The 15,632-nt window shown below is 36.2% G+C and overlaps 2 protein-coding genes and 1 pseudogene across 2 annotated transcripts; 1 reads left to right on the top strand and 2 right to left on the bottom strand.

The window, feature by feature from the left end:
• The first annotated feature begins 61 nt into the window (after positions 1-61).
• LOC107560553 (dnaJ homolog subfamily C member 9-like) lies at positions 62-4,325 on the top strand (annotated as a pseudogene).
• Positions 4,326-4,491: 166 nt separating this feature from the next.
• LOC107560545 (uncharacterized) lies at positions 4,492-8,190 on the bottom strand. Its single transcript, XM_016244757.1, has 3 exons — positions 7,987-8,190; positions 7,739-7,901; positions 4,492-4,930 (listed from the first exon to the last, which is right to left on the bottom strand). Exons 1-3 carry the CDS (start codon positions 8,129-8,131, stop codon positions 4,525-4,527), a joined length of 714 nt encoding a protein of 237 aa, XP_016100243.1. The 5' UTR covers positions 8,132-8,190; the 3' UTR covers positions 4,492-4,524.
• A 612-nt stretch (positions 8,191-8,802) lies between these two features.
• nudt13 (nudix (nucleoside diphosphate linked moiety X)-type motif 13) lies at positions 8,803-15,240 on the bottom strand. The gene is given in 12 exon segments (XM_071582317.1): positions 8,803-8,936; positions 8,939-9,068; positions 11,285-11,440; positions 11,530-11,640; positions 12,341-12,466; positions 13,490-13,515; positions 13,518-13,589; positions 13,998-14,059; positions 14,061-14,100; positions 14,183-14,325; positions 14,876-14,983; positions 15,083-15,240. Coding segments are annotated over 11 exon segments (999 nt in total). The 5' UTR covers positions 14,959-14,983; positions 15,083-15,240; the 3' UTR covers positions 8,803-8,886.
• Between the last annotated feature and the right edge of the window lie 392 nt (positions 15,241-15,632).

Here is a 15,632-nt window from a genome sequence, read left to right as displayed (position 1 = left end):
GCGGTAAATGTACCTTTAAGTTGGTTTGCCAACCGCCAATAAAATTAAAAGAAGATGATAGTGTTATTTTCTGGCATATTTGAACAGTTTCAACGTGACCGTCATCTCTGGTAAGAGCGTTAATAAAACATTAAGTTGAATTGCTTTGAACTAACCTTGTTATTTTTTGCAAAGTCGGTCAGATGTGCGAGTGTTTAATCACGCATATGCATTTCTGTATTCGTATTCGAAACATTTTCGCTTAATCTTAAACTGTTTTTTTTTTTTAAATAAGTGAGAAGTGATAAATTCGGTCATTTTTCAATGTTTAGCGTTCATATAAAATCACGTAAAAAAAAAAAAAATTCTTTCGTATGTTGTGCAGTTAATACATGAATGGATGATTCCGTGTTTTTTCTCCCTCACGCAGTCATGGGTTTACTGGAGCAGTGTGAGGAGCTCTTCGAGACCTCTGGCCTGTATGAAGTTCTGGGTGTTTGTAAAGAAGCATCTGACTCGGAGGTCAGACGCGGATATTATAAAGTCTCTCTGCAGGTTCATCCAGATGGAGCTCCTGGGGATGAGTTAGCCACCACCAAGTTCCAGGTAACCACTGTATTTCTAATGCAGCACTTCTGCCCAGAATTCGGTTAGAACCTTCTTGAATGGTCTGGTGTCCTCTAAAGTAGTAGGAAGCGATTTCAAAGGTGATCCACAATCAACATTAACCCTCTGGTGGGTTACTTACGGGTCACACGATCAAAACTCACCAAACACCTTGTTAGATCAGATCTCCACTCCAGGAATATTAGATCTATTGTCTGCTAAACCAGTTATAAGCAGGTCTTGTTTGATACCCAGAATCAGTTAACAAAAGTGTGTTTTGTCTGGTACTAGAAGTCTTCTATGAGCCTAAGAGGTTGATAAAGGAAGCCAAAGAAGAGCAGAAGACCGAGTGATTGATTATGAAAACTGAGCAGTGTTTATGGATTAATCTTAGTTGTGTATGTCCGTCCAGACTGGACTTTGTCTGACCAGTTCGAATCCAACAGATGTCATTATGCCAAAGCAATGGAAAATGACTGCTTCACAACATTGTCCTGTAAAATTAAAAGAAAAAAAAGAAAGGTTGGCACACTACAGCCCCAAAAATGTTTATTTCATTGTTTTCACTACAGGTGACGTTTTGAGCCGTATGGCTCTTCATCAGACAATGAACACGTATACTAATGAGCCCTTAATTACTAGCAGAAATTACATCACATGATAAACCACATGACAGAAACCCAACAACTAAACACTCGGGAAAACAAATTACATAGCTGAAATAAAAGTGAAAACATAAAATACCAAGAACAAGTGATAACATTATATTTAAACATTCGGTTTCCACACTACACTACATTGGCATTGAAGCTGTCAAATTAGCTCGTAGAGGGGGTGATTTTAACTATTTGCTTTTAAACCGTGTAGCCTATCGGAATTATACTTTGAACACATTATCACCTAATGGTCTTAATGAAGAGTTTGATATTCCTCCTTTTTTGCATTCATGATGCTGATTGTATTTGTGTGTTTTTGATCAGGTGTGTAACTGTGTATGTTAGATTGTTGTGACTTGTTCTTGACTGTGTCATTTGTTCAGTAGTTGTATTATTATTATTATTTTTGTGTGTGTGTTCAGTATATGTGTTCAAAACAGTATCGGGCTCAAAACCTCACCTGTGGTGAGAACATGAACTAAACATTTTTGCATTTTTTGGAGCTGTGGTGTGCAAACCTTTATTTTTTATTTCTCATTGTTTACAATAGCTGAGCACCCTCATTGAGGTTATCACCTAATGGTCTTAATGAAGAGTTTGATATTCCTCCTTTTTTGCATTCATGATGCTGATTGTATTTGTGTGTTTTTGATCAGGTGTGTAACTGTGTATGTTAGATTGTTGTGACTTGTTCTTGACTGTGTCATTTGTTCAGTAGTTGTATTATTTTTGTGTGTGTTCAGTATATGTGTTCAAAACAGTATCGGGCTCAAAACCTCACCTGTGGTGAGAACATGAACTAAACATTTTTGCATTTTTTGGAGCTGTGGTGTGCAAACCTTTATTTTTTTTCTCTCATTGTTTACAATAGCTGAGCACCCTCATTGAGGTTTTTTGCCTCAGATGTGCACATAAAATTGTATTTTCTGTAAAATTAAAAACCTTTAAATGGAGAAATTCTTATCTCTTACGCGGTTTAACTTTACTAATAAGATTAAATAAGCACTACAAGAGAAGGGAAAACAAGTAAAATAATATGATAAAAAAAAACTAAGTGATTATATCATCAAGTAGAAATCATTTTAATTAACTCATCAAAAAAAAGATGTATGGTTGCTCTGTTAAAGAAACACAAACACAGGTAGCTGTTAAAACACATTTTTAATGTACTATATTTTAGCTCAATATTTTATAATTAGCATTTTGAGTAGATTGAAAATGTTTTTTTTATGCTACTAAATGTTATTTATGCAATAATTATATTCAGTGCATTTCCGTCTAATACTTTTTTTTTTGTAGTATCTTAAGGTTCAAATGAAAAATATTTCAAATCCAGTGCAGAGGAAAATTAGAGCCATCTTGTGGCAGGAAAAATATATATTCTGACGTAATTCCATCGTGTAACCACTAGATGAGTTCTCTATATTTTTCTATTTGTATTTCCATTTCATTTCATTTCTTTCCATTTCCAATTTTTGACCGCTGAAAGTAAAAGTGGGACTTTTTAAAAACTTTTTTATTTGACCCTTTTTGAATCATAGCAATTTTTTGTGTTCACATAGCTAGTGCAAAAGTGCACATAAGCAGAAGTGACTTAGGAGTACCAGAGGTTTACATTTTAAAATTTAATCATAAAATTAAAAAAGAAAAATAATTACATAAATACATCCTATAACCTAACATTTTCAATATTTCCACAGATGCTGGGAAAGGCTTATGCAGTGTTGGCTGACAAGGACCAAAGGGCAGTCTATGATGAACGGGGAATAGTGGACGAAGAGCCAGACACCCTTGATCAAGATCGCAATTGGGAGGAGCACTGCAGAAGATTGTTTCCCCAAGGTATTTATTTTTTTTGTACCATGTATTGTTTTATGTGGTTTTTTTTTTTTCAAAGGCAGTTGCTAAAATGACAAATTCTCTGCTATAGATCACATTGCAAGATATCTTGGACTTTGAGAAGCAGTATAAAGGCTCTGATGAAGAGGTAGAAGACTTGAAGAGACTGTACCTACAGTATGAAGGTGACATGGATCTGATCATGGAGTACTTCTGAAGATGAGCCACGTGTCAAAGACATACTACAGAAAGCCATTGACGCTGAAGAGGTGCCAGCCTACAAAGCCTTCACTCATGAACGTGCCAAGAAGAACAACAACCGCAAAATAAAGGTGCTGATTCACTTTCTAAAGTTTTGCTATGAAATTATTTTTTTAATAAGGTTTGAGTCTTTGATGAATTATCCTGACATTCTAGGCGGAAAAAGAGAAGGCAGAGGAAATGCAGAAGGAGATGGGCTTGAACAGTGAGGGCAGCCTGGTAGCCATGATTGAGGTAAAAACCATTAAGATGTCACAGGCTGTATTAATCTGCCAAATGTGTACTCTATATGAATAGATTTTAAAATGTAATTTATTCCTGTGATGGCAAAGCTGAATTTCCAGCAGCCATTGCTCCAGACTTTTGAAAGGTAGTGCATGTGCAAATCTGTACAAAGGTAAATAAAGGACCATTTGGATGGAATTAGTTTTCTAAATGACATTTGAGTTTGTGTAGTTCATCTTTCATTTAATGTACTGTGAATTAATACATGACCTACAATAACCTCGTTTTTATCAGAAATGAGTAAGTAACCATAAGCTGCATGCTGAAAAGGCAAATACTGAATTATTAAAGTATTGGAGTTCAATCACAACCTCTTTAAAAGTATTACAATTGACTTTATGGCTTCTGTTTCTTATTTAGCAAAGACAAAAGTCCAAAGAAAACGGATTCAACTCTCGGATCTGGAGGCGAAATATTGCAAGAAACCAGCAGCAGAAAAGAAGGGCAAGAAAAATTTGACATTCATAATACTGAGCTATTTCTACCAAATGTTATAAAATCCATCTTGTAAATAATAATCAAAGGATGCTTTATAATGGATGCTGACCCGGTTTAAGGAAGCATATTGAGACTAATAACGTGACACATTTATTAAAGTGGATTAGTGTGAATCTGCTTCATGTGTTCCTGTCCAGACCAGCTTGTGGATCAAATAAGAATGAAAAATTAAGTGTTACTTTAACAGTTTTTTTTTTTTGTATATGTGTTTTCCTGTTTCGTAAGTGTTGGATGTATTATTGTTCATGATTATCTGAATATAATAAACTTGTTCCGATCGATATGAAAGTAGTTCTTCTTTTTAGTCATATAGAATAGAACACTCAACACTGAAAATATGAAACAACCAGCACAAGGTCACTTCTTTTAAAGTTACATTTATTTTCAATAAAAAAGCATTTCAACTGGGCTTTACGACACTACACTGTAGTAACAACTGATTACTTGGCGACACTGAGGATATCTGAGGAAAGCTGGGCTGTCCGAACTCTGCGTCATGAAGTATTTTTTGGATCTGAAGCTTCACCAAGGACTGCTTTGAAGCAGGAAGGCGTCTTAAAGCAGGTGCTAAGCTCCGAAGAAATAAATCGACTTCATCTTGCTGTTCATCTTTCTCTCTGTCTTTTGCATCTTTGGATGCCAGATACCTTTCCAACAGCTCTAGTGTCTCTGATCGCCTTCTCTTTACAATGTCAGCTCCTGGACTTGTCACTGATGTTCCTGTACTGGTGCTGGCTGGTTCGGCCCCGCTGTCTTCATCTGGCTCATCATCCTCGATTTTGCTGGGAAGGCTGTCCAATAGAACACTGTACACCGATTAAAAACCATTGTGAATAACCATGAGTTTTGTATGCTTCATTACAGTACAGATAAACTTTTGCTAAAATTTAAATACAATTAAATGATAGTTTCCCACTGTGCTACAAAAAGACTAAATGATGTTACCTGATTAAGTTAATAGAAGATTAATCGGACCATTTTTACATATTTATTGGTATACCACAAAAACGTGCACATGGCGGCAGTTGTGAAGGGGTGATTAAACTGACATTAGATGAAAATCTTCACATAAATACCTAATGTTTTTAATTAATTTTGATTGTTTGATATAGTCAAGATCAAGTTGTTCTAGACAAATGTTTTATGTTAAAGGAATACTTTATCCAAAAATGAAAATGTGATGGAAATGTACTCACCCTCATGCAATCCAAGACGTAGATACGTTTCTTCATCAGAACAGATTTGGAGATATTTAGCATTACATCACTTGCTAACCAATGGATCTTCTGCAGTGAATGGGTGCCGTCAGAATGAGAGTCCAAACAGCGGATAAAAATGTCACAATAATCCAAATGACTCCAGTACATCAAAAAACTGCTTGTTTGTAAGAAAGAAATCCTTCAAATGTTTTTAACATCAAACCAGTGCTTCCTGCTAAAATGAGTCCTCTACCCATAAAATTGCTTTCTTGTCTCAATCAGTCACCGTCTGAATCAGGAGAGAAATCACAGATCAAGCAGAGTTTACAAGTGAAAACAGCCCAAAACAGTTCTAAACAAATATGCCAGTGAATTTTGATGTGAGAGGACAACAGGGGATGGACTTTTTCACTGGATGAAGCATTATTGTGGATTATGGACTGGTATTTTGAACAGAAGCGGGAGTTTCAATGTCAAACTGCCTTAATGGGTTTACTACAAATACACAGATTTATACTTCACAAGACTTTAATTGATGGACTGGGGTCGTGTCGATTAGCTGTGGATTATTGTCATGTTTTTAAACAGCTGTTTGGACACTCATTCTGACGGCACCCATTCACTGCAGAGGATCCATTGATAAGCAAGTGATGTAATGCTAAATTTGTCAAAATCCGTTTCAATGATGAAAAACTTATCTACATCTTGGTGGCCTGAGATTTTCATTAAAAATTTTTTTTAATTTTATCAAATACTACTAATAGGGCAGACTACAAAAAAAGATGGAATTCATGCTTTTATTACACTTTAGCAATGTGACATTGGTGTTCATAGAGGAATACTAACGTACTTTGCAGTATACAGTGTGAGAGTGTATTATTACTAGAAAACAGGAATGTGGAAGTATGCATTATGCAATGCTAAATATTTCAAATATTAACTTACTATGCCATATTGTGTTTAATTCTGCCTGCAGCATCCAGTTGTCATCTCCAAAATAAAAATGCAATTTATTTATAAACATTGAATCCAATTTTGTATGAAAATGTCTGCATACTTGCCAGCCCAATCTAATAATAAACTAGAAAATGATATCACACTGGAAATGGATTTTAGTGTGCTCCGCATTGAGAAATGTCATGAAATGTTAAGTAGTATAGTAATATGCTATTTCAAGCATAACTTAAATATCACAAAGGCAGTCAAAAACACAATTTGATACACAAGTGAAACGAGAAAAAAAATAATAAATAAAAATAACCAGGATTTTAAGGACCAGTATCACACGTGGAAAAAAAACAAAAGTTGCAATGACGTCACAGCTGTCTATTGGATTTTAATAACGAACATATAGTGAAATCTAGGGATGGGCGTATCGATATATCGATACTGACACGAGTATCGAAAGTATCGATACTCAAACAAAAAATATCGATACTAAGGAGTGTTTTATTTACCAGTGATTTTATTTATTTAAAATAATAATAATAATGCATACAAATGCATTGAATTGGACGAATAACCTTTGTTAGCGAGTAATTGTGTAGGAACTATTTTCCTGCTCATCTGAACAAACACAAATGTTGCAAGACAGAACCAATCAATCAAAGAGAGCGTTCACTCACTGCTGACAGTGCATTCAAACAGGGCTGCGTTTCCCAAAAGTATCATAAGAAAGCATTAAAGCTTTTGGGAACGGCAGCCCTGAACAAAGCTTATCAGAGGACAGAAAAAAAAAAAACATATGTTTGAGTTATTTCACAATAAACAAATTGAAATCGTAGCCTACAGTTTGTGCAATTACAGTTATTTAAATTGAAGGTTGAAAGATAATATAGATCGTGTTCTATTCTGTAATGTTAATAGAAATCATACACTGTCAGAACAAAAAGGTTGCATTCTATGCGTGCAACAGCCTGTTACTGGCAGTCCCTTATGAAAATGAACCATGGTTTTACTAAAGTGACTGTAGTTTAACTGTAGTATTTGTAGATTTGAATCATGTGTAAACAAAAAACACATTTGAACCATGTGTAAACAAAAATATAACCTAATAAATTACAATTAAGGCGTATTGAATGTTAAAATGTTTTTTAAACATATAGCTAAGTGGTTGTCATTACCCATTTTACTCTTAGTAATTTAATAAATTTCATCATTTAAAAGTTTATTTCATAAGTATCGTATCGGTATCGATATCGACGATACTGCCTTGAAAAATATCGATATCGACGATACTGCCTTAACAAATAATCAGTATCGATATCGACGATACTGCCTTGAAAAATATCGGTATCGTATCGAAAACAAAATAAGTGGTATCGCCCATCCCTAGTGAAATCAAAATGGGACATTTTTTGTTTTTTCAAACTCTGAAGTCTTGCAAGCAGACTTAAATGAAACGCACTCGAATACCTTCTGTGCTCTGTGGAGGGATCGAGAAAGTCCATCACTCGCATATATTTCCATTGCTTCTTTTTCTTAGCTGCCCTTCCACCCCGACTACCATCCTGCTCCAGCCGCTTTTTCCTGGTGTATGTGTCTCTTAGATTTTTCCATTTAGCTTTCACCTCTTCCACTATACAAACACACACACACACGTTGGTGGTGGTTAGGCGCGCTGACAGTAACGCTACATAACAAGCGACACCAACAAAACTCACCATCGACTCCCATTTTGTCTGCTATTCCTTGCCAGAGAACTTCTTTCCGCTTCGTGTTTTTGTACTCACTGTGGTTTTTATCAAATAATTCCTTGTTCTCAGACACCAAAAACAGCAACAGCTCCGCGTCCATCTTGACTACCATTCTTCTTCTAACGATTCTATTGCGGGATTTCCCGCTTCAGCGCCACCAAGTGTGGAGGAGAGGCGGGATCGGATACGTAAAGGAAAGGCTTGAATCTGATTGGTCGGTGAGTTTTTTCTCTCAGTCAACGAAAAAAAAATTAATTAATCGTGCACAAAGTACTATGAATGTAAATATAAATTGTCTTTAAAAAAACAACAACATCTTATTAAACATGTCTCATTAAATTAAAAAAAGAAACAGTACATCCTTAAAAACAACATACAAGTATTTTTTAAAAAACAATTGAAAACTATTTCTTGGTACTGATTTTATTGTAAGATCATTAAAAATCGTAAAAATAATTGTAAAAACATACGTTCAAATGTTTTCTTCAAAAACGGCTACAGTGTACTGATTGATTAGTACTATTTGAGGTAGTGCAGTGTGTCCTTGGAATCCAAATTCAGACGCTTCTTGATGCACTTACAAATATAATTATTTATACAAGAATAATATATATGCATAATAATTACATTGTATAAAAATGTATTTGATTACAATCATAATTATCTTCTATTATCATTTTCGATTTATAACATTTTTTTTCCAATCCAGGCATACTCTAATAAAAGTCCTCCTCTGAATATCACTGAAGATCCCTTCGAAAGTATTCTGGTTATCACAGGTTCAGGTTTTCATGTCTATTTTATCTTCAAGTTATTAAATTAGTGGTAACATAATGCATATTAGATACATGATTACTCAAGTCCATGTCATTTTCTTGATAGTTGTTGCTGATTGGCCCATTCTTGAATGAGCTGATGGCATAAGCCGGCGGGACCCAGAACACAGGTGGCTCTCTTCTGGGGTCAAGTGGCGGTTTCCGTAGTGCTTCTGTTATTTCTTCATAAGTGAACCAGCGAGCATCCTCAAGTTCTGCCTTGTCAATATTCACCTATCCATGAACACAGTTAAAGCAGTTTAAGTTTATAACAACAGCAATATCTCTACTCTGCTGTCATTGGGTTAAATAAGTATGTTTTGATATGCCTGAATGCTTTCCAGGGTCTCAAAATAGTATTCATTCAGTCATTTTCACATTTTAATGACTGAACCAATTCTCATCCATGTTCTATAACTGACAGAGAAATACTGTATACACATTTTACCAAATTCATTACAAATTATCAGAAAATAATTTAATGTAAAAGCAGAGACTCAAACTAGAGAGTCCTACATGTGTCTGAAGGCAATTATTTTTTATTTTATTTATTTTTTAATACAGTTCACTTAAAGGGGTCATAGGATGCTACATGCACTTTTACAAGTTGTTTGAACTGAAATGTGTGTTGGGAGTGTGTGTACACAACCACCCTATAAGGATAAAAATCCCCCAAGTGTTTTTTTATTAATCTGGTTAAATGTTTTCCCCTTTCTCAAATCGAGCCGATCTCAGATGCCTATCTGTGTGACGTCACACAGACAGGCCCCTCCCACGATAGTTTGATTGACAGTAGCGTTTCAGCACAGACTGGACTGGGGTCTTACCTTAGACCCGCCCTGAGTGAGCTGTCATCAGTCCGCCATTGTTTCACCGCCGGAGCAGATGCAGACAAGAATGACTCCTAAGCGATTGAGGTGTTCTGTTGTTGGATGTAATAATGAACATAGCAGTCGTCATTTACTCCCGACATCTGAGCCGCTGAACTTGCAGTGGATTACATTGTTTCTAAAGGGAATGCGCCCCCGATCTACATAAATGTGTCTATGTTTGCGTGAATCATTCGTGATCCAGCCTCATCTACAGAAGAAGTGAGTATAATGTTTTGTAATGAATCTTTGCAAATTGCCTTTCCTAATAATGTGCTAATTAGCAAGTTTCACGATGAATGCGGCTAAAATAAACTCTCTGAAAGCAGCTCGGAAGAGAGGGGCGGGGTCAGCATAGCTCATTAACATTTAAAGGAAAATGCTACAAAAACTGCTTGCTCTGAAAAGAGCCGTTTTTGACAGTGTTTTTTACACTACCATTGAGAAATTTTAACCAAACTATGTTACAGACTTTTCATTAAGACCCTAAAGAATCATATCAACTTGTGGAAAATGGGCATCCTATGACCCCTTTAAAGGGGTCATATGATGCAATTTCAAATTTCCCTTTCTCTTTGGAGTGTTACAAGCTGTTCATGCATAGATAAGATCCCTAAAGTTGCAAAGTCACATGTGGTTGCCGCAAGCCCACCGGCCGCGCCGTTCTCAAGCCCGCCGGCCTCCGCTCACTCAAGCCCGCCGTGTGTGACGCTATGTGTTTCGTTGTGAAAGCGAAACTTTGTTTGGCCTTCCAAAAGAGGACACAACTAGAAATCAGTGGTTAAGTTGTATTTACAACACTGTTCCAGAACAGTTCAACCCAAATATTCAGATGTGTGCAGCACATTTTATACAGGACTGTTTCCTGAACCTGCAGAGTAGCCTACAATGGGTCTGTGCACAAAGGCTGTTTCTATAAAGTGGGGCAGTTCCAACTTTGCAAGAACAGTCTGGCGCTTCTGACTCACAGCCTGTAAGTAAGTTTTTTATATTTAAAGAATTTGCCACTGACTATTCAAACGCGAGTTTTGAGCAGTGTAGAGTAGCGCTTGTTGTTTGTTGTTTCTTCGATCACAAATGCAGACATGGTTTTATGTTTACGCAGCACAATATGCAACGCGTACAAAGACAGTATAAGTAATTAATATCAGAAATTATGTCCCCACTGGATGCAACAAATGCCTCGTTTATAATGGGTTTTCATGTTTTTGAATCATCGCTCCAGCCGGACAGGGCATCACAGTATGGTAAGGGGCGTAACATTTCCATTGAGGTATTCAGCCAACCATAACGCACTGGATAGCTGGCAAATCAGAGCACACCTCGCTTTTCAGAATGATGAGTTTTGTAAAAATTTACGCATTTCAGAAAGGCGGGGCATAGAGGAGCAACAATAATGTACATTATGTGAAAAATAATGTGTTTTTGAACCTTAAACCGCATAAACACATTGCATTATACCAAATACACAACATAATGTTCTTTTTAGCAACGTCATATGACCCCTTTAATAATATAATGTATGTCTTTAATCTGTAGTGTCTCACTAATAAGTAGTTTAAGGGATCATCCAAGTCTCACCTGCGTTTTATCTGGGTTTACAGTTGCGTGGCAGGCTAACATAAAGGAGTTTTGTGGGAATGGCCAGTGCTGTGATCCAGAGTACTGAATGTTCTCCACCTCTAGACCCACCTCTTCTGCAACCTCTCTGTGCAGGGTCTCCTCCACTGACTCTCCTGCAAAATGTTTTGATAGAGCAAAATGATTAGGTAACTCCACAGAGTGATATGGTGTGCACAGCAGCTTGTAATAAAGTGTGACTCGTCCATGTCACAGAAGCCTGAGAGCGCGCTGTACATGCCTAGAGGAAACATGGTCTGGCGCGCCAGCAAACATCTGCTCCCATCAGACACCAGCACGATCACAGCAGGTGCCATCTGCAAGTCAAGGACAAACAGCTTCATGCTAATGTTTTCATTGTGTACCGTAATTTAAGGACAACAAGAAATGGCATTCGCAATTCATTGTACTCCAAAATAGGATATTCAACGCGAAAATTGATTAATCAGGAATTAATTGGGTAGTAAGTGGGCATTCCATACCAGAATGGATTCGGACCTGTTTATAAAATCTACTGTCTGGGACACTGCATGGCCTTAAAACTTTCACAATTTTTAGTTTTTTTAATTACTTTAAACTTAAAACTGCTTTAAACTTAAAACTACTTAATTAAAGCTTAAAACCTTCAAACTTTTCCAAAATGTATGGCTAAGTTTTCTCAAAGTTTGTATTGATTCACTTTTTTTATCTAGTTCAAATCTGTTGTTTGCTGATATTGCCATAGCCTTTATTACATTAATTTTAACTGCCATTATTGTGTAAATTACTATATTAGACTTTATTACATACAGTAGTAGCCTGAAACAATGTCTAAATAGCTATTTAGATACTGTGAAAATGGCAATATATCTTTATTTAGAACAGCACATTAATATTACTCAAACCTGCGTCAGTGAAACATATCAGATAAAACAGAAATTATTTTAAAAATCGGACAATGCTTTCTGTCAAATGCCATGTATGTGCATATTGTGGCAGTTGTAGTGTTGTCTGGCATCGTGAAAAGCACATGCTTACTTTGGGGTAGTAGGTGATGCCACTGCTGTGGCAAACTCTGACACTTCCTGATTGGTTCCTGATGGTAGGCTGCCCAGTGGCACTGCAAAAGCAATTGGTCTGGTGCCATCGAAGGAGAGCTTGTCGCTAAAACAAACACCATATAACTTCTCAGAGATGGTCAACATACGAATAGCTCCAACTTTATTCATATAGAATATCTTTCGTTTTTGCTTTTGTAACAGAAGTAGCGAAATATATTTTCCAATCCAAATATATCCAAGTGTTTCAATTATTGAAAAAAGGAGGGGACTTGGCTCTATGCATCGGCTGTTGACTGGATGAAGGCAGATCTGAATGTGAGCTTGTAGTCAGTTGTAATAAAGAGGTGGAGTTTTAGCAGATGACTGGAGAAGTACTGAATACATCACTAGAGAGAAGTCTGTCGTTTCACCAGTAGATCCAGTTCTAACATTTTGATTAAAAATTACGAGGTCAAAAAACATATTCATGGGTGAATCGTTCACAATAAGAACAATAACATGCATTTAGGAAATTGATAGCACAAATTTTCATTTAATGCTGAACTTAAGTTCTGTCATGACAACTCTCGGAGAGATTGGCATGGTAATGTACATGACAATGTTAATGTATTTGGTCTTGGCGGAATAGATCTGCTACGCTGCTGCTACAGCAGAGCAAGTACCGAGACTTGCTACTGCCAATACATCCACAACATGCTGCTGTGAGCATGTAAGAAATATTGCTGCTGCAAATATAACATACATGATATGACCCCCATATAGCATACATGAATCACCTCATAGCAGATCTATACAGGTGGAGCTGGGGAAGGTGGAGGGTTTCTTGCTACGGCAAGCACTAGTCATTTATTTGAATGCTGAGCAGCGAGCTCATTGGCTACCGATACAGAAGAGAACCAATCAGCTGTGCCATGTGATAATGATGTCATTAGGTCAGACTGAGTTAGACCTATCAGACTGCGCCATCTAGAGTTTCATGCCAGAACTCTGTATTTGAACCTGCAACCTGCTTACCTACCCCATGTTTACTGAAATCAAATATCATCAGTCACAAAATCAACATGATAATTCAAAGTGATTACAAAGCACTAGCATTTTTGATCATTTAGAAACCTAAAGTACATACTTTGGCCACAAGAGGAGACTCTGGTCCAGGTAACAAGCTTTCCTGAGGTCCACAAACATACCTCTACACACCTGCTCCAATGCACTGCGGTCTAAATCACCTACAATGAGAAGAGAGCTCCATGAGCTGATATATATAGTGTATAAAATAATATACAGTTTACAGCATAGTATAGTATACAGGGTTTCCATGGTCACCTGGAAATATTAACATTGTTTTCCAGGCCTGGAAATTAATAAAGAATTTAAAATGTCATTGAAATTCCAGGAACAATCAAACACCACTCACATTCTCAATCCTATAGCGTTCCTGTAGCTCAAACAGTAGAGCATGGAGCTAGCAACACCAAAGCAATATACTGTAAGTCAACGAATGCAATATAAGTCGCTTTGGATAAAAACGCTTGCCAGGTGTATAAATGAAATTTCATATACTGATACATTTTCCAGTTGTAGAATGTTGGGCTTTATTTTCATAGTATTGTGTAGTAATGGCTGTATTAACTGACCTACTTCCAGTGAGAATTGGGGTTCACCCTTGTCAGTGCGTCCCAGAAGAAAAGATTCGTTACTGTTTGTCCTTTCCAACCTTCTCCAGTATGTGTTCCAAATCTAGAGAAATGGGCATACAAATGCATATGCAAAATCCTTTTATTTACGTAATGGAAGAGTTTAAATGGAGTTGTACTGAAACCTGAGGTTTTTAGAGAAGCCAGTGTGTAAATGCCACTGTTGGTCTTTCGCAGTAGAGGAGAAAGCTTATGATACAGTAGAAAGTTCCCAGACTTCAGTGCCTCTCGACATGCCTCATCGTCCTCCTTTAATCTCTTACGGTACCTAAACAGGAATATTTTATTTTATATTCAGAAGTTAAGAAAAAAATGACTTGAATTGTCCATAATTCATGCTAGGAAATATTATAGATAACGCTTAATAATACTACCATTTATTTTTTTTAAATAATAGTAGTAGTAATAATAATAAAAAAATAACATGAATAAGAATTCAGAAACCAAAGAATGTTTAACGGATTGTTAATTTTTGTTAATTAGGTCATTCACCTCAAAACATCAACACATAAAAAGATAAAGAAAATAATAGCTGTTTTAGGACTGTTTGCACTTTAAACTCATGAAAAACTTTTTTTTTTTTAAATCAACAGAGTTAACTCTTTGTGTACTTATGTCACATAACTATTTTCATTTTCTTACGTATTATAAAATATATTTTCTTTTGACCTGGACATGTTCTTGACAGCTTTTGTGAGATTCATCCAAACACCTATAAAAAGTTATATTAATTCCAGTCCATCAGTACATTATACTTCCAGTACTACAGTGGCATCCTATTTCATATTATAAATAGATGTATTTTAAAGAAGACAGACCTCACTCGAGAGACATAATATCCAGAGTAGGAGCGTGATAGCACCAGGTTACAGTTGAAGAAAAGCTTGAATGACTGCAGCATGTCTAAAAGCTCCAGAGGATAATGCCTGTATGTTCAATACAAAGGTTTTAACAAACGTTCACATTTGCTCGACCTAAATGAAACTTGTTCAACAGTCATGCAGGGCGTATGAGACAGAACTTGCCCTTGAAACAGACGTAAACTGGCAGTACAGACTCTTCTTTCAGTATCACCGTTTCCTGTAAATAACAGTTTCTTTGATTTTATTCGTGTAAAGGCACGGCCAAAGGCGAATGTCACAAAAATACATAGATAAGTTATTTGTAACAGAGCACATCGTCGTACTACTGGTGTCTAAAATTTTGGAGTCACAAGCTTATTTATCCCTCTGTCGATATACATGTGTGATTACACAAAGAGCTCTAATGTACATTATTTCTGCTCTTTATGTCTGTACATGATTGCACTAACAAAAGGTACCAAAAGTGCCATGCTATTACTGTGCTTTTAGATATCCCTTCTGAAAAAGAAGTGTGCTTAATTGTATTGTGTGTGCACTTTTTAAAGACTTGAAATCTTTTGAAAAAGTTATTAAAAAACTGTACTTGCAGATAATATAATATTAATACAATAAAAGGGCACTTAAGTGCATATAAGTGACTATGACTAAATACACTTAAGAAAGAAATCAAACGTTTCATTAGCCTACATTTTAATTCATTGTTTTAATAATT

Source organism: Sinocyclocheilus grahami, unplaced genomic scaffold (genome assembly GCF_001515645.1).
Source record: "Sinocyclocheilus grahami isolate Dianchi unplaced genomic scaffold, SAMN03320097.WGS_v1.1 scaffold733.1, whole genome shotgun sequence".
Lineage (NCBI taxonomy): Eukaryota > Metazoa > Chordata > Actinopteri > Cypriniformes > Cyprinidae > Sinocyclocheilus > Sinocyclocheilus grahami.
This window is presented reverse-complemented; position numbering and strand designations above follow the sequence as displayed.